This window comes from Castanea sativa, chromosome 6 (genome assembly GCF_040712315.1).
Source record: "Castanea sativa cultivar Marrone di Chiusa Pesio chromosome 6, ASM4071231v1".
Taxonomy (NCBI): domain Eukaryota; kingdom Viridiplantae; phylum Streptophyta; class Magnoliopsida; order Fagales; family Fagaceae; genus Castanea; species Castanea sativa.
Genome location: NC_134018.1, coordinates 10,354,519 through 10,373,302, shown reverse-complemented (window position 1 = coordinate 10,373,302; position 18,784 = coordinate 10,354,519). Strand labels below are relative to the sequence as shown.

General features: G+C 35.4%; 3 protein-coding genes across 3 annotated transcripts; 1 reads left to right on the top strand and 2 right to left on the bottom strand.

Moving 5' to 3' along the window:
• Positions 1-826: 826 nt before the first annotated feature.
• On the top strand, positions 827-1,782 carry LOC142639419 (uncharacterized). Its single transcript, XM_075813604.1, has 2 exons — positions 827-1,313; positions 1,778-1,782. The coding sequence occupies exons 1-2, from the start codon at positions 827-829 to the stop codon at positions 1,780-1,782; spliced, it is 492 nt and encodes a 163-aa protein (XP_075669719.1).
• A 239-nt stretch (positions 1,783-2,021) lies between these two features.
• Positions 2,022-2,219, bottom strand: LOC142638120 (small ribosomal subunit protein eS28z/eS28y-like). The gene has a single exon (XM_075812115.1). The coding sequence runs from the start codon at positions 2,217-2,219 to the stop codon at positions 2,022-2,024; it is 198 nt and encodes a 65-aa protein (XP_075668230.1).
• A 14,269-nt stretch (positions 2,220-16,488) lies between these two features.
• Positions 16,489-18,008, bottom strand: LOC142640373 (protein translation factor SUI1 homolog 2). Its single transcript, XM_075814433.1, has 2 exons — positions 17,931-18,008; positions 16,489-17,142 (listed from the first exon to the last, which is right to left on the bottom strand). The coding sequence occupies exon 2, from the start codon at positions 17,070-17,072 to the stop codon at positions 16,734-16,736; it is 339 nt and encodes a 112-aa protein (XP_075670548.1). The 5' UTR covers positions 17,073-17,142; positions 17,931-18,008; the 3' UTR covers positions 16,489-16,733.
• Positions 18,009-18,784: the final 776 nt, after the last annotated feature.

Here is an 18,784-nt window from a genome sequence, read left to right as displayed (position 1 = left end):
TTTCTCTAACTTGACCGTCAGAGGGTATTTGGCTGGTACCACACCGGTACACCTCTTAAGGTCTTCAGCTTTTGTGTTGTGCAGGTTCTAGTCAAAGGCACGCGAGGACCGTGTGGCTTGCTGATGATTTTCGGCATCATCAGACACTTATCATTTTGATCAAGATTTAGTGAGGAAGGAGCTTGTGAATATGATCATCTTGCAAGTGTATGTATGATATGTGTATAAATATTGTTTCATATTTGGTGTACAGAGTGGAAACCAACTAAGCTCAAGCCACGTTCCAGCAAAGTATTTGTGACAATTTTTTTAATCACCCAAAACTACTCTCTGGCAATACTTTGTAGGTTGACAGCTTACTCAATGATATGATTTCTCAACGCGCACGGGCTTTTGGAAAAGGCTCCTCCCAGCTCCATTATCTGAACGTACTTTTCCTTCACAAATAAAAACGCAGTTTTTTTTTTTATAGAACGCAACTTTTAGTTTTTACCAAGCGCACATTTTATAAATTTGGTTTCTAAAAGCGGTTTTAGCTTCTAAAAGCTGAAACAAACGGGCACTTATTGAAATTCTGGAATACTTTTGCTGCGTTGTAGTATTATCCTGTTCTGCAATATTTGTACTTCTAAACTAAATCTTGCACCATTGGGAGTGACTTGAAATTGTTTTCCTTATAGTTGATTAGATAAAACTTTCGTTTGTCAGATCAATGATAGCTAGTTACGTATCATTTGTGTAGGGCTTTCTTGTAACAGATTGCAGTTCTAATTGACAGCAGGAAGAAAGGAAGCTCAACTTCTTTATTATATTCTTAATTTACAAAATGAAGGAAGAAGTGAATCGATGCCAAATTCAAGAGTGGTACCCGAAATTTAAGTCTGTATCCATTAAAACCCAAATCCATGAACATCCCGAATCGTTTATCCAATACCTTCTTGATGATTCTGGCCCCTTCCTTTTACCTGTTTCCATCTCAAATGATGATGCCTTACCCAATAGAATTCATAACCCTGAAGAGGAAGGAGACTATCAAGTATTAGAGGGATCCGAAGAGGAGTCTGAACAACCTTCACCACCCCCTTCTTTCCCTGAACTTGAATTGAAGATTAAAGAATCAATTGAGTCCCTTGGCGGTGCTGTCTTCCCTAAGATGAATTGGAGTGCACGAAAAGACTCTGCTTGGATTAGCACAACCGGGAGTTTTCATTGCACTTCATTCAGTGAGATTGCACTCTTGCTACGATCATCTGATTCATTGATCCATGATTTATGTCATGCATATGATTCATGCAGTGATAAGTCCTCGTCGGGTATAGAGGGAAAATATTCCTACATATTTATTAATATACACTCTAGATTCACAATATTCATAATTCTATGCGCGTCCACATTTTTTAAGCACGTCCACACTCGACACATAAAATGCATAGTGTATGGATGATGCACACTAACAAGTGTGTAGCAATCAATGCCCAGGTTTAAAGGCCTTGCATTGACAAGGAGATTTTATTTTCACCAAATGACACAAAATCTCCCTCCCATTATAGGATATCATAACAAAGATAGACTAACAGCACCTGCAAAGAACATAACAGCTAGACTACAACATTTTTTTTAAAAAAAAGTTACTATCACAACGCAGTTTCCATTGTATCCAATACATCAGATCATATCTATACGGCAACTCACCTGTATTGGCTATCCTAATGATCATACATATAAACTAAGCATGCATTCATATAATGTGTTAAACTTGTTATTGCCACATCTTTAGATTAATCTTTGGTGAAAAAACTATCATACCAAGCTCATAATTAGTTAAGGCTGCAAGCTTACCTGGTAATGTAATTGATATTTAGGAATGTGCCATTGAAATATTGAAATGTCAACAAAATGAAACGTGAAAGTAAAAAACCAAAACTATTGAGTTCAATGCAAAATCTTATTCAAGACAGACAACCTAATGGTGGCATTAGCCTAAACATCTGAAATAACTGGGTGGCCAAATATGGGCCCCCTCAACGCAACCTTCTTGCTTCCCTCTCAGACTCTAGAAGGGCGAGTATGTCCCCTTCCCTGACCGGTCCCTTGACGTTCCTTGTAATTTGCCGCTTGCTTTCATCCATAAACTGCACTCTCACTTGAGTCACCTGCCCTCTTGATCCTGTCCTCCCTATAATCTTTATCACAGTTGCATACTTCACGTCAGAATTCATTTTGCCGCTAACTGCCAAAAATGGGAACATGTAACTGTCAATATCTAATGAATTAGAAAGACATACATTTTTTAAGAAAAAGGTAGATAAGACACAGAGAAAACTGCCAATGAGCTATGCTTCAATTGACACTTCCTTCTCCCTTAATAATGGTCAGGACAGTGAGGTTGTAGGTTAAAAATTCATTAGTGTGTGTGACTTACCAAACAAAGACAGAAAACTAAATCAACATATTTTACATACACATTAGATACAAGCAAGGGGAAAATCTTGCAACAGCTACCACTTGTAAAAAATGTTGGGTCCCAATGAAAACAGAAGAGGACTGCTTCAGAACAGTGAGGCAGTAGAAAAAGGATCACATTTAATCATTGAGATATGATTCATAAGACAATATGATCATATAAATGTTAATGAAATGATCAAAGGATCATCTTCAAATGCTAGATTAAACTTAGCTATCTAGAATGACCAAGGATCTTGTCATCTAAGATTCTAAATGGATTTCACAAATAAAGAATCCCTAGATTTTGGTAGGCTAATATCTTTTGACTTGTTATTACCACACTATCGTCAATACCATTTTCTGAATTCGACCAAAAGAAATCTCCAGAATGATCAAGGCTATTGTCAGGCTCACATCTTTTGTTTTAAATTCCTAAATTATCAATACTGTAAAGAAAAGCAAACTAATGTCCTAATATCACCAAAAGAAGTCACAAGAATAATGTTTGAATAAACCATAATGTAGTCTGTCACTAGTTCTTTAACTGAAAATGTGGTTACTTTGGCTGTCAATTCATTACTATATGAATGCTTAAATCAACAATAATATTTTTTTTTTAAGCTAAATCAACATTAATCTAAACACTAAAAAGACTATGAGACCATTGCTAAACCAAGTAACTTGTTCAATTAAAACACTAACATCATCACCATCTGCAAAACCAACTCACATAAAAGCTAGCACTAACAACATATTGCGAGTCAAAGCAATGATTTAAAGTGTAAAAATCAAAGATTGAAAGAATCAGCCCCCAAATTGTTATTAAGGCACCTAATTGTAAACATTTTCTGTTATGAAGGTAAATAAGTACAGTTAACATTTGACAGTCCTTGCACTGACATCTAACACCCAATGTTGCATTAAATCACAACCCACAAAATAAAATGACACTCCCAAAACTATATATTGCACGAATGTAGCATGCCATTTAGAACTCACTTTGTTGTTCCGCTCTTTAGATGATTGCACAGTAGCAACATCTGGATTGTGACTAGTTGAAGGCTACTAGCAGCCACAAAGAGAGGATGGATTCAAGCAAAAGCCCATTTCATGGGATATTCACTTATGAAAAAGTTAAAAGGAAAATTGTTATTTCAATGAATGTAAACAATTTGTGGACATCAAGTGTGTACAGATGGTGTGAAATAACAGTGTCTTGAAAAAACAGTAGTAACATCAAACATCAATAGTTTGTTCAACAGTTTGTTATTTTCTATACCCTCCAACAACAAAAGTGTCATTCATTTCTGAAGCCTAAATTGTTTACATTCAATGTAGACAAGTATATACGAGAAATTCTCTCGATCAAATTAAATATAATTGATACATCAATATTTGGGAGATGAGGTTTTGAATGTCTAAATTATATCTTATTAAAAACATCAAAATGTATCAACCAATTAAACATAAAATCTTTCATAATATATTTAAATAATAATAATAATAATAATAATAATAATAATAATCAAAGGAAGGTGAGGGGCATGTACTCCACTTAGTGGGTGTATAACTTACCAATTAAAAAAGAAAAAGTGACAAAATCTGATAAAACTTTGGAGGAAACACAAAAAAAGGGATAAAAAAATATTTTTACTGTTGCATTCCTACATGCCTCAAACGTTTATCCTTTGGCTATTAATCAGTCTATATTGCCATTTTTTTTTTCATGTAATTTGCAGTGCTAGGTTGTTCTACCTATTTTTTGTATATAGGTATTACGGTTTTCAAAATAACTTCAATCATGGCTTTTAGATTGCCCTACAAAGCAACTATATTCATAAAATCAAACACAGCATGAAGCAAACACATATAGCTAGATAAAAACATGTCTACTTTTACAGCAGAAAATATATATACAGTCTGGTATTAAGGGATGAAACAAAATGCAGTGGAAAAAAAAAAAAGACCCAATAACAATGTCACACGTATAAAGACTTTTCATAAGTTTTGTAGGGCAATGATATGTCAGGAAAAAAAAAAACTGGTATAGAATTGAAAGGAGAATAATAATATGGTGATGATGGATAAACTAGAATGAAAAAAGAAACAAGGTCGTACTTTGTTAACACAGACGACAGAGCTTCCGTTCCTTAGGAGAGAGGAGAGGAGACGAGAGACTAAAACCCTAAAAACGTTTTTACGTTTGGCTTTATAGGTGCAACTCTGCTAGGGTTGGAAAAAAAACTTTTTTTTTTTTTGGCTAATATGCAAAAAACACTACTGGGCTTGGATCAATTGCAAAAATAACTTATGAGGTTTTTCAATTCTTAAATCTTTAATTATTTATGGGCTTGGATCCATAAGAGCTAATCTAATGAAAGTAAATCCATTAACAAGAAGTAAAATAAGCACATTGATAAAAATAAAATCAATCAAATAAAGAGCAATATCCATTAACAACATAGATATCAACGGAAAAAGTTAAGACAACCTATCTGTACAAATCACCAAAACCCCAAAAAAAAAAACACACACACACACACACACAAAACCGATACTCATTGCCTACGAAACGAAGAGAGTTGTCGAGAACCAACCTCAATCGGCCGCCACCGCCTTTCGAAATCCATAGCCATAGCTACCAGATCCCTATAGAGCATGGTTTGAAGTTTTAGCCACCAGATCCCTCTTCCTTTCCTTTAGCAACATTTTTATTCCCAGATAGCAGAGAGAGGGAGTGAGACGGATCTGGTTGTGGAGGGTTACAAATCTGGTGGTGGTGGTGTTTTTGTTTCTTGGATTGAAGCATGAGAAAGACTGAGAGAGTGAAGGAGTGAGACAAGAAGAAGAAGAAGAAGAAGAAGAAGAAAGAGAAGAGAGCAGCTTCAGACGTAGTAGAGATTATTGAGAGGAGTTAAAAGATGAAGAACGTATTTTCAAAAAGGTTTTTCTTTCTTCAGTAAAAATAGCTCCACCTATAATTTATTTATGCAGGACCCATAAAATATATGCAAGGTTTATACATTTTAATACATAAGTGATTTTTTTTTTTTTTTGTGAATACATAAGTGATTTTTAGCTAACTTTTAATTTTTATTAACAATAAAAAAAACATTTAAATATTATTGTCTTTTATTTTGGCATGTAAAGATGCTGTCCCGTTATGATAATTGTCGTGCACTCGAATTCTCTAATCATGAAGATTTCAAATTTTTTTAAGAAAACTTCAAATACAAAATCGCTTTTAATTGAGCAAAATTAATTGGCCAAAGACATCTTCACCCGCTCTCATATTCAAATTTCCTAGGTTTTGTAGTTGTAATCAAACCTGTAGTTTGCAAAGGCTATGGTGATAGAGACCAGACTTGCATTGCAATTGGGCACCTCAAAAACACATGTTCCATTGCTTCTTTCTTCAAATTACTTAGGAAACTCTGTGGACGACAGTGGAAATCTTTTGATTTAGACTTCACAGGTCGCTAGTATTTGCCATGCTAATTCCCATGTCAATATCTCTAATCCTGCACACATTTCCCTCCGGCTATAATCTTGTATTTAACATTACATAAGATAAAGAATCGAAATTGCTGGAAGGTGCGTGTTTCAAACACTTAATATAAAAAGTGAATTCTAAATTTCTACTGTTAGAAATTTGGTGGTTAAAAAAAAAAAAAACTAAAGTAAAATCAACGTCTCTCATGCCACTAAGCGGCTCTTTCTTGGAGTGACAAATGGCATAATTGTCTTTAACACCTCATTGAGGTGGGTGTGGCCAAATCTTAGCTAACCCTTTTATATGATTGACAACCAAGATGCTTTCAAGTGGTGTGATGCTTTTGGTTGAGTTTATTTGTGATTTTGCAACAAGGAAAAATTGATGGTAGAAAGGAAGAGAGTATGGAGAGAGAGAGAGTGAAGAGTGAGAATAGAGAAAGGCTATTATAGAAGGTTGTTCTAAAATCCGTGTGAAAGTGTGTCCAAAAAATAGAGGTAGACAGTCACTATAATCTCATTTTAGGCCATTATTTGACCCAAAAACCACTTCACACTTAGTTTTGCTTCAATTGACATGAATCGATGTTTAAAGAGAATGCACATGTGTGATTTTATAATTCTGAAAGATTATTCTTAAACTTGTTTTAATTTTTTTTATTTTTTATTGTAGTGACTATTTGGATTAAACTTATTCTATTGGCAAAAATAAGAATTCGTGCATACATAAAAATTATTTCCTAAAAGCAATTGGTCCACGGGAGCTTATCTTCCATTCTTGAGGACTATTTGCCATTGAAGTGGGGCGGATTCGGCGGGACCTTCAAGAGAAATTATAAAAAAAAAAAAAGAGGGAGAAAATAAAATTAATATATATTTTTTTATCACATTTTAATTTGAAAATATATATGATAACATTTTCTGTCCACTCAACAAACCAAATAATTTCTATGCATATTTAAGTGGAATAATATTATAGGTTCTAGTTAGCTCAATTGACAAAGTCTCTATCTCTGATGGTTGAATAAGAGATCTGGGGTTCAATCCCATCTACACCAAAAACCTATTTGTGTCTTGTTCAGATGATAAAAGTGGAATAACATTGTGTTTTAGATTTAATATTGACTAGTGGTTTAATTTTTTTTTTTTCTAAACCTTAGGTTATTAATTTGTTAATTTCATAAGAATTTGTTATTTTTTTTAAACTTCAGATTTTGTTTTGTTGCTTTTGAGTGGAGTTTATAGTGTACTTTTGTGTTAGAATCTATTTCCATCTCCCTTGTGTGTGTGTGTGTGTTTGTTTCTCAATATATATATATATATATATATATAATGAAAAAACATCCCTAAATTAAAAAATGAAATTGAATCCATTATCTTTGGTTCTTCAATTATTCTAGTTTCTTAAGTGGATGGAAAATGATATTGCACATGATAAAATTTTAATAACCAAATTGACAAAAGTCAATCCATTAGCATTGTATTAATTATTGACCCACACAGCCACACTTATCTATACATAAATAATACATTAAGTGTCTACTTAATCAATGAAATAATTGAACAATCTTTAACTTTACTTTCATTTTTCTTGAATCAATAGCTTATAACAAGTTATTATAACATGATAAAAATACACATACATATAACAAAACCTTTGTATCTTAATCATTAAATTATATTATATTCATACTATACACACACATTCACAAAAACAACATTATGACAAAAATAAAAATAAATAATAATGCACACAATCAATGTCAGACATAAACTCACACACATATAATATAAATTTATAATAAAGAAAAAGATATTCACAACTCACAAATACTCACTCTTTACTTTTAGAGTTGAAGATACCAAGATAGTCAAATAGTGAAGAGGAATGAGATGAGATTCATGAGAGAGAGAGAGAGAGAGAGAGAGAGAGAGAGAGAGAGAGAGAGAGAGAGAGAGAGAGAGAGAGAGAGAGAGAGAGAGAGAGATGTGATATGTGGTATTGTTTGGTTTTATTTGGTTTTGGGCTGAGTTGATATATGGTTAAGGTATGCAAAAATTAATCTCTCAATCAACTGCACAAGAGGAAATTCACTTTTTAATTGGATCAATTAAAATTTATAATGAGATATAGTTCCAATGTTAATAAGATAAACATGAAACATAAAGAGAGATAACGACAATTAGAGTACCAAAAAAAGTAAAGATGAGTATTTTGAAGATTATAATTGAATATGTATATATAGCAAAACTCATTCTCAACCCATCACCTTTTCAAGTAGGGAAAATCCTCGAAAGTGGGTTGTCTTTGTCATCCCTATCCTTGAAGAAAGTATATGTCCGTCTCACATGGGTTGTATGCACCTAATGCCTACAAGATTTTTGCTTACAAGATTTTCGCCTATTATGAGTTTTCTAGGTATTACTTCTCCTTTGTTGCTTGCGTGAGTCCAGTCCAATTCAACGCCCCACCATTCCAGACTTTTGCAATCTATGCCCAAGACATTCATTACTACTTACAACTAAATGCGGTAACCTACAAACAATAAATTTCACCAACTTATTAAGATAATAAGTCATTTTTGTTTTCACTTTAATACCACCACCGCCACAAACATGGATTTTTATATATTATAAAATAACACTATTTTGCTAACAATTTCGTTAGTTAGAATCGTTTTCAAACTATTTAGAAAACTAACATCTTGAGTCTTTTAGACTCGAGTTCACTGTAGTAACTCGAGTCCCATGCGCTGGCAGAGCTGATGTGAAAAATTATTCACGTGGAACTCGAGTCTTTACTCAAAACAAAACAAAAGAATGTTATCACACAAACCTTCATCTCCTTATACTCACAACTTTAGCTTCAAGCCTCACCTTCTTCAGCTTCTCATGCTCATAGCTTCAGGTCTCACCTTCAATTTCTCACAGGTCTTCACTCCTCATAGGTCTGTATAGCATCCTCTCAGGTCCCACCTTCAAATCCTTCTAGTCTGTGTTCACTCCTTACATAAACATCTCACCAGGAAAATCAAACCCAAACCTAACAAACGCGTCGATCGGAGTCTGCAAAACCAAAACCAACAAACACATCAATCGGAACCTAGAAAACCAAACCCAACAAATGCCCCACCACCTCATCCTAACCATAAACTGCAAACCCAAACCCAACAAACTCATCCCAATCGAAACCCACCTCTAATCATAAATTGCAAAGCTAACGAACTCATCCTGATCGGAACCTGCAAAGAGAGGGAGAAAATTCATGGGCTTTAATTTGGTGACCAAGAAAAAGATAGGGAACAAGATTTGAGAGAGAACCTTAGTGGTTAGCTTCAACCTTGGAGGCCTGATTTGGGCTTGATCTAAAGAATAGGCTAGAGACTAGAGAGAAGAAGAGAGGTTCAAAGGCGAAGAAACAGAGAGAGAAGAGAAAAAAGAAATTGTTCGTAATGTTTTTTATTATTATTATTATTTTGGTTTTGTTTTGTGGAACTTAAGTTCCACATATATTTTTATTTCATATCAGCTCTACTAGCACATGAAATTCGAGTCTTAGATACTCAAGATATTAGTTTTCTAAATAGTTTGGAAACGAAGCTAACTAACGAAATTGTTAGTATTTATAGGAGATGCAACGCATGAGAAAGCTTTTTTTCCAAAATTTTTTTTCTGGAAAACAACCTATAGAAAATAAGCCTTATTTTTATTAAAGTTTTCCGTTGACCAAAGATAGTTTTCCATTAATCACTTTTTTTTATACTACCAAATAGACAAAAGATAATATGAGCGCAAAATGACTTGGATGAAATGGGATAAGTTGTGTACCCCGAAAGCTTGTGGTGGTATGGGTTTTAGGGATCTGAGAGCTGTTAATATGGCGTGAAGTGTGGCTTGAATTTTTCCACAAGCCCATAAGGCCAAACCAAGCCCAATTCGGTCATAGTAATTGACCTAATACTTGTTGTATTAGGAGTCCAAGGCAGCCAACCCATGACATATATATATATATAAGGTTTGTGTTGAATGAAAATAGAGATAATTCTAAAAACCTAGCAGCAGCCGCATAAGAAGAAGAATATTGTTTTCTTGTCTTATGGGTGAGAGAGTGCTAGGGTGTAATTGGGATTTGGGTTTCTTGAGGGTGTTCTTGTGCATTGTTGTATCTCCCTATTTTTTTTATAGTGAAATTTCTCCGATGTCTCCGTAGAGGTAGGCAGTTTGCCGAACCACGTAAATTCTTTTGTTCTTTGTGTGTGCTTGTTATTGAATTTCCGCTTATTTATTGTTATTGATTTGAGTCCTAGGGTGCTATCTGCACAACAAGTGATATCAGAGCCAGGTTAGGATTCAATCCTTTGAACACAGTAATGATGTTAAGTACAAAGTATGATGTAGAGAAGTTTTGTGGTAAGAGAATTTTTCTCTTTGGCAAAGGCGGATGAAGGATCTCCTAATTCAACAAGGAGTTCATAAGGCCTTGCTTGGGAAGGAGAAGAAACCGGAAACGATGAAGGATGTAGAATGGGTAGAGATGGATGAGAAAGCAGCTAGCGTTATTCGTCTCAACCTAGGTGATGAGGTCATTCACAACATCCTAGAAGTAAAAACCGCAAAAGAGGTTTGGAAAAAATTAGAAGGTCTTTATATGATAAAGAATCTGACGAACAAGTTGTATGTGAAGAAGTAACTGTATAGTTTGCATATGAAGGAAGGTTTAGATATGTTGGAGCATCTCAACACGTTTAACATGTTGAATACCCAATTGTCAAGTTTTGGGGTGAATTATGAGGATGAAAATAAAGCGTTACTTTTATTAGCTTTGTTTCCTACTTTTTGATCTCTTGTCACACATAAAGATTAAGCAAGATGGTGATGGTTCTCAGGCTGATGGACTTATTGTAAAGTCTAAGTCAAGCAATAGGGGTAGAAGCAGGTTAAGAGGACGAAACTCCAACAGGAATAGATCACAGTCTAAATTACGTGCAAAGAAAGATGTAGAGTGCTTTTATTGTCACAAGAAAGGGCACTACAAGAATCAGTGTAAAGAGTTGAAAGAGCATTTAGAGGAGAAGAAGAATGGAAAGAAGCCCCTAGAATCAGCTAGTGTTGCTAAAGAAATATCAGATGACAATGAAGTTGGTGCAGATTTACCTTTAGTTTCATCAAATAACAATGTTCTATTGGAATCTTGGGTTTCAGATTTAGCATGCTCATATCATATGACTCCAAAGAAATATTGGTTTGACATGTATAAGCCTTACAATGACGGTATGGTCTAAATGGGTAATGATGCTACATGCCCAGTTATTGGAATTGGTACCGTAAAGATCAAGATGTTTGATGGAGTTGTGAGAGTTTTTAGTAATGTTAGACATGTTCTAGATCTTAGAAAGAATTTAATTTTTTAGGATTATTGGATAATTTGGGCTATTCATACTCATCAAATGGTGGAATCATGAAGATTACCAAAGGTGTTTTAATGGTGATGAAGGGACAGAAAGTAAGCATGCTTTATAGATTGATTGAGAACACAGTTGTAGGAAGAGTTGCAGTCACCACTCCAGTGGAGTCCAGCACTGATGACACAAAATTATGGCATATGTGACTTGGCCATATTGATGAACGTGGTATGTTAGAATTGCACAAAAGAAATTTATTGAAGGGGTGAAGACATGCAAGCTAGACTTTTGCAAGTACTGTGTGTATGGCAGCATAGAGTCAGTTTCAAGACAGGCTCTCATACAAGTAAGGGTGTTCTTGACTACATTCATTCAGATGTTTGGGGTCTAGTATCAGTTTCTTCTCATAGTGGTGCTCAGTATTTCGTCAGTTTCATTGATGACTACTCTAGAAAGGTATGAATTTATTTTATGAAGCATAAGTCTAATGTGTTTGATATATTTAAAAAGTGAAAAGCACAGGTTGAGAATTAAACTGGCAGGAAAATAAAATACCTTAGAACAAATAATGGACTATTGTATAGAAATGAAGAATTCATAAGATTTTGTAAATTAGAAGGCATTACTCGTCACTTCACAGTTAAAGGAACTCCACAGTAGAATGGGGTTGTAGAGAGAATGAACAGAACCTTAATAGAAAGAGCCAGATGCATGAGATTGAATGCAGGGTTGCCTAAGGTGTTTTAGGCAGAGACAGTTAACACATCAAGCTTCATTATTAATAGATCTCCATCATCAGCCATAGATTTCAAGATTCCAGAAGAGGTTTGGTCAGGTAGACCAATTGATTATTCGAGTATAAAAATCTTTGGTTGTCAAACTTATGTGCATGTGCAGAGTAGAGAGCGTTCTAAATTGGATTCAAAGTCAAGAAAATATTTCTTGGTTTTGAAAAAGGTGTTAAAGGCTACAGACTTTGGGATCCAATCTCAAAGAAAACGGTGACTAGCAAAGATGTCATATTTGATGAAGCTTTTATGTTGAAACAGAATGAAGCAGAGACATGTGATGATAGTCCACAGGAGAAATTAATTGTTGAGGTGGAGTTTGACGAGAATAGTTCACCTAGTGATAAGGGTGATGTTGAGATTGATCCACAGCAGCAACAAGAAGAGCCTTATTCAATTGCTAAAGGTAGAGAGAAGCAGGTTCACAAAGCACCACAGATATATGGCTTTGAAGACATGGTTAGTTTTGCTCTCATAACCAGTGGTGAAGATCCATTCACTTTCAAGGAGGCTACAAATAGGAAAGATAATGATAAATGACTTGTAGCAATGTCAGAAGAGATGGAGTCACTACAGAAAAATAAGACTTGGGAATTAGTGAAATTGCCCAAGGGAAAGAAGGCTATTGGTTGCAAGTGGATATTCCGCAAAAAAGAAGCATTGTCAGAAAAGGAAGGTGAAAAATTCAAGGCATGGTTAGTGGCTAAGAGTTACTCACAGAGAGAAGGAATTGATTATAATGAGATTTTTTCACCAGTTGTGAAGCATACCTCAATTCGAGTAATCCTAGGATTTGTGACAATACATGACATGGAGTTAGAGCAACTAGATGTGAAGACCGCATTCCTCCATGGAGATTTAGAAGAAGAGATTTACATGTAACAGCTCGAAGGCTTCAAAGAACCTGGCAAGGAAGATTATGTTTGTCTGTTGAAGAGATCATTATATGGCTTGAAGCTGTCTCCCAGACAATGGTACAAACGGTTTGATTCATTCATGGTCACACATGGGTACATGCGTTGTGAGTATGACTATTGTGTCTATTTTAGAGTACCTGCTGATGGCTCACATATATTTCTTGCTCTATATGTTAATGATATGTTAGTAGCTGCAAAGAGTAAGCAAGAAATTATGAAGTTGAAGTCTTTGTTGAGTAGTGAATTTGACATGAAGGATCTTGGAGCTGCCAAGAAGATCCTTGGGATAGAAATTCACCGAGATAGAGGGGCTGGTAAAATTATGGTTATTTCAGAAAGGATATCTAAGAAGGTGTTAGAGAGGTTTAGTATGCTTGATGCAAAACCTGTTAGTATACCGCTTTCTGTCCATTTTAAATTGTACTCATAGTTGTGTCCAAGTTCAAATGAGGAGTCAGAGTATATGTCTAAAGTGCCATATGCGAATGTAATTGGGTGTCTCATGTATTTGATGGTGTGCACTAGGCTTGATATTTCTCATGCAGTCAGTGTGGTCAGTAGGAATATGGCGGATCCAGGCAAAGAGCATTGGAATGCAGTAAAGCGGATCTTTAGATATCTTACAGGCACTTGTGATTTTAGTATCCTATTTGATCAGAAAGCTAGTACAGAAGTTGTGGGTTATGTGGATTTTGACTATGCAGGGGACCTTGATTGTAGAAAGTCCATGACAGACTATGTGTTCAGCTTTGTTGGTGGCCCAATTTGCTAGAAGTCTACACTACAAGATGTAGTTTCTTTATCCACTACAAAAGCAGAATATATGGAGATGACAGAGGCAGGAAAAGAAGCCGTTTGGCTTAGTGGACTAGTTAATGAGCTTGGTTTCAAGCAGGATAGCATGGTGCTACATTGTGATAGTTAGAGTGCAATTCATTTGGCGAAGAATCAGGTATATCGTGCAAGAACAAAGCATATTGTTGTACGGTATCACAAGATTAGAGAATAGGTTTCTTATGGTGATATTTCTTTGTCGAAGATTCTCACTAGTGAGAATGCCTCTGATATGTTAACAAAGCCAGTTCCAATAAACAAGTTCAAGCACTGCTTGGACTTGATTGGTGTTTGCAGCTTGTGAGCCCTTAAGGGCTAAGGTGGAGGTGATGGAGGAGTTTGCTCGTGTAACTTGATCAATTCAAGCCAAGGTGGAGATTTGTTAATGTGGCGTGAAGTGTGGCTTGAATTTTGCCACAAGCCCATAAGGCCCAACCAAGCCCAATTCGGTCATAGTAATTGACCTAATACTTGTTGTATTAGGAGTCCGAGGCAGCCGACCTATGACATATATATATATTAGTTTTGTGTTGTATGACAATATAGATAATTCCTAAAAACCTAGCAGCAGCCGCATAAGAAGAAGAATAGTGTTTTCTTGTCTTGTGGGTGAGAGAGTGCTAGGGTGTAATTGAGATTTGGGTTTCTTGAGAGTGTTCTTATGCATTGTTGTATCTCTCTATCTCTCTCTTTTTTTATAGTGAAATTTCTTCGTTGTCTCCGTGGATGTAGGCAGTTTGCCGAACCACGTAAATTTTTGTGTTCTTTGGGTGTGCTTGTTATTGAATTTTCGCTTATTTACTGTTATTGATTTGAGTCCTGAGGTGCTATCTGCACAACAAGAGCTTTTAATCTTGCCCTTATTGATAAGCAAGGGTGGCGGCTACAACAAAACTCAAATTCTCTCTTCTATGGGGTTTTCAAGAGCAAATATTTCCTTGACACTTCCTTTGTGAATGCTCAAAAAGGTAGGAACCCATCCTATGTTTGGCAAAGTATTATAGCAGCACAACCTATTATCAGGCAAGGAATGCGTTGGCAAGTTGGTAATGGACAAAGTATTTGTGTTTGGAAAGATAAATGACTACTAACCCAGTCCACTTATCATCTCACCCAGAACATTGCTGCCAGAAGATGTAAAAGCTGATTTTCTTATTGATGTAGAACATGGATGCTAGAGAGCTGATTTGGTAAGGGAACTGTTTATTAATTTTGAAGCAGAAACTATTCTAAGCATCCCTCTGAGACTCTCCAGATAGATTGGTTTGGGCAGCTACACCAAATGGAAAGTTCACTGTCAAGAGTGCCTATTGGTTAGCCATGGATATGCACAATGCAGAACAAGAAGGAACCTCGAAAACCAGTGGCAACTATGGAAGTCTGTTTGGGGTGCTAATGTGCCAAATAAAATCAAAAACTTTGTTTGGAGGGCTTGTCAAAATATCCTTCCTATAAAATCCAACCTTTACTGCAGACAAGTGATTAACAGTGAAGTTTGTGAGCTATGTGATAAAAGTTATGAGACAACAAGCCATGTTCTTCTTCACTGTGATTTTGCTACATCAGTATGGGAGGCTTGTGGTTTGGTGATAGGCAGGGAGTGTACTTTTGAAGATATGTTTTGGAAATTAAGTAATGAATTAGGACCATTAGCTATAGACCTTACTCATTTCATGGCAATTTCCTGAAATATTTGGAATAACCGAAATGGTATTCGACATGGTGAGAAGCCTAAGACTGTGGCCTCTCTAATCCTTGAAGCAACCAGGTTTGTTGCTGACTACCCCATCCCATCAGCAAACTCACTCCCTACTAGATGGACTCCCCCTACAACAGGTGTGTATAAGGTTAATGTTGATGGAGTTGTTTTCCGAGATCAGTCTACTGCTGGTGTGGGTGTGCTTCTTCGAGATGATAAAGGACAGGTAGTTGGAGCCTTGAGCTAGCAAATCTATGCTCCTTTGGGTCCTCTTGAGGCTGAGGCAAAAGTTATGGAAGCTGCTGTTATTTTTGCAAGGGACATTGGAATTCAAGATGTTATTTTTGAAGGGGACTCTACAAGTCTGCAATGCTATGAATGGAAACTCGTTAGCTCCCCTACTGTTGCTAATGTTTTAGAGGTATCTTTCTTTAGCTTCAGTCTTTTCGTTCTTTTCTTTTTTCTCATGTTAAAAAGGATCGTAATAAGCCTGCCCATCTATTAGATCAACATGCTAAGTTTGTTCATGATTTTAAGAAATGGATTGAGGAAATCCCCAGGTTTTTAGAACTTGCGGTCGCCTCTGATGTTGTGTTGTAGTTTGTATTTGACTCTGATGTTGTGTTGTAGTTTGTATTTGACTCTTATTGTTTGTGGTTTGTACTTGACTACTATTATTAATATGCAGTAGTATTTTTCCTATATAAAAAATTTTTTTCCAACAAAACAAACAGATTGGTGTTAAAATGTCAAAAACATCCCCACGAACATCAACAAAAAATTCTTCCGAAAAAAAAAAGTTTTTTTTTGTAGACTTGCTAAAATGCTAATGCAAGAAATCAACAACCACAAGCTAATATAATATTCCGGGCGAACAAATAGCAGCAACCAACACACCAGAGAGAGAGAAATTTAAAAGAAATAGCATCCAATAAGATTAATATTGTAGGTTTATCATCCCAAACAACTGAAATCCCCATCAACTTAAAATAACAAAGCAAGACCTAATACAAACTTGTCTAAATCAATAGCAAACTGATATATGAGGGGTCAACTAAACCCCACATATATTTATAGCCAGTACCCAAAATAGGTATTATTAGCAAACAAACCCACAAACACCAATCATAATTATTATTATTAATACCCCAAATCCTTAAAAGCCATGAATCTTAATCTGGTCCTTCTGCACAATCCCAGCCTGAACAAGAAACTGAGACACGTTCTTGCGCTGATCACCTTGCAGTTGGACAATCTTGCCTAGTGCCTTGTCCTGCACTACATTCCCGTTACAACAAAACTGTTTCTTGATGTCCTTGAGGATCTTGTCGTAGCTGAAAGTCTCCTTGAGGCCTTGCACAGTGGTCAGGCACTTTTTCCCATTTCTCTGCTGGATACGTATATGTACATACCCTTTAGCTCCAGGAGCATCCGAGTCTTTGGCGTCAGCAAATGGGTCGAACGCTGTGGGAATCTGAACTTCTAGCTCAACCATGAACTTTTTTTTATGCGAACTTTGAAACTACAAAGAAAGCTTCTCTCTTTAGCGCAAGTGCACACGAAATCTGAAATTAATCAACAATATATATAGTCAATTGCTATTATTGCTCCAGGAAACAATACCAGAAAATAAATCCCACAAAACACGGCCTTAAGGCTCTTAGATCTAATTTAGTCCCCCTTTCAACAACAACAACAACAACAAAAGCCAAATTTTAGCCCCAAAACTTTGAATCCTCACCAATCTAAATCAAGCTCATTTAATGTCCTTATTTCCGTCATTCTATTTAATCCAAAATCACCCTTTTGTGAAAGATTACATTTTTGGATTTCAGATGGGCATCGCAAGGTTAAAGTAAGGAGAAGCATAAGATCAACCCCATATATCTAAACAAAAATCTAAACATATGTGATATGTATACATATATATCACCAGAATCTACCAAACTTGAATTAGAACAACCCAAGCTTCATCACCACACACACATCTGTGTCTTCATATTCACGAGAGAACAAAGGATCATCATAATATACTTACATACACAAACACACAAACACAACCTTCCAAACAATTTATATGCCCCACTTGCAATATTTTCTTCACAATTTATGTAAACCCCACGAAGCCTATCGCAATAAGATCTTGTTTCCTTTGATTATACGCATGATGATATATATTTAAACCCCACATTAAAAAAAAAAAAAAAAAACCAGACTTGGTTCAAAACAATTGCAGCTTTAGACCTTAATATCACACTAACAATCAAATAAAACAAAAGCCAAAAAATAACCCATAAGCACAATTTCACAAACATGTAAGGCAAAAAGTTAAGAGAGAGAGAAAGAGACTTACATGAGATTGTACTGACTATGAGAAAAACTGAGGAGGCTGCGTTGGGCATATATAGTAGTTGGGTGCGTGTGAGTTTTTTCTCCTTGGCCACCAAGTCTAGTAAGTGCTAACTATGGTACTTAGACACGGGGGAACTTGGATTAGGAAAAGTTAATGTCACACGTGGATGGTGGAGATGGGGTGTTGGAATTTTTGGAGGGTTCAGATTAGTTTGCGTGTGGATTATATTATTTTTTATTTAATTTAATAGTATTTGGGTTAGGGAAGGAAAATGAAATTCCTACGGAGTGCGTCGGTTGAACGCACCAAATTGGCATATTTTTGTGAGAAGATAAAAGTGGGGTCTACAAGAACAATCCAGATTCCACCAGAAATAAAATAAATAATTATAGAAAGAGAAGCAACGCGTTGTGTGGCTGCGTGCCAACCAAATTGGAATATATTTCATAGGTCGTGTTATTATTATAGTAAGCCTGAATTTTTTTTTCCTTTTTTGTTTTTGAGGTGATAGTAAGCCTGATTGTCTTTCTCAAAAAAAAAAAAAAAAAAATAGTAAGCCTGATTTTATTGGTAAATTTAAATGAGTAATGTCAATTTTTATAGATAATTTTTTTTTAAAAAAGTGAAGGTGGTTAGATTTTTTTTCGAGAAAGTAAAGGTGGTTTGTTGAACTATTTTCATCTATAGCTTATTTATTAATCTCATTATATTATTTCAATTATATATAGTACTTTCAACAAGTTTTTTTTAAAAAAAAAAAAAAAATTTAAGCTAAATAATCTATACGGAAACAAACTCTTAATAGGTAATAGGTTATGTTATTATTATAGTAAGGTTTTTTTTTTCCTTTTGCC

What these genes read in the sequence shown, in the direction of transcription:
- LOC142639419 (XM_075813604.1), top strand. Translation starts at nt 827, where the DNA reads ATGAAGGAAGAAGTGAATCGATGCCAAATTCAAGAGTGGTACCCGAAA.
- LOC142638120 (XM_075812115.1), bottom strand. Translation starts at nt 2,219, where the DNA reads ATGAATTCTGACGTGAAGTATGCAACTGTGATAAAGATTATAGGGAGG.
- LOC142640373 (XM_075814433.1), bottom strand. Translation starts at nt 17,072, where the DNA reads ATGGTTGAGCTAGAAGTTCAGATTCCCACAGCGTTCGACCCATTTGCT.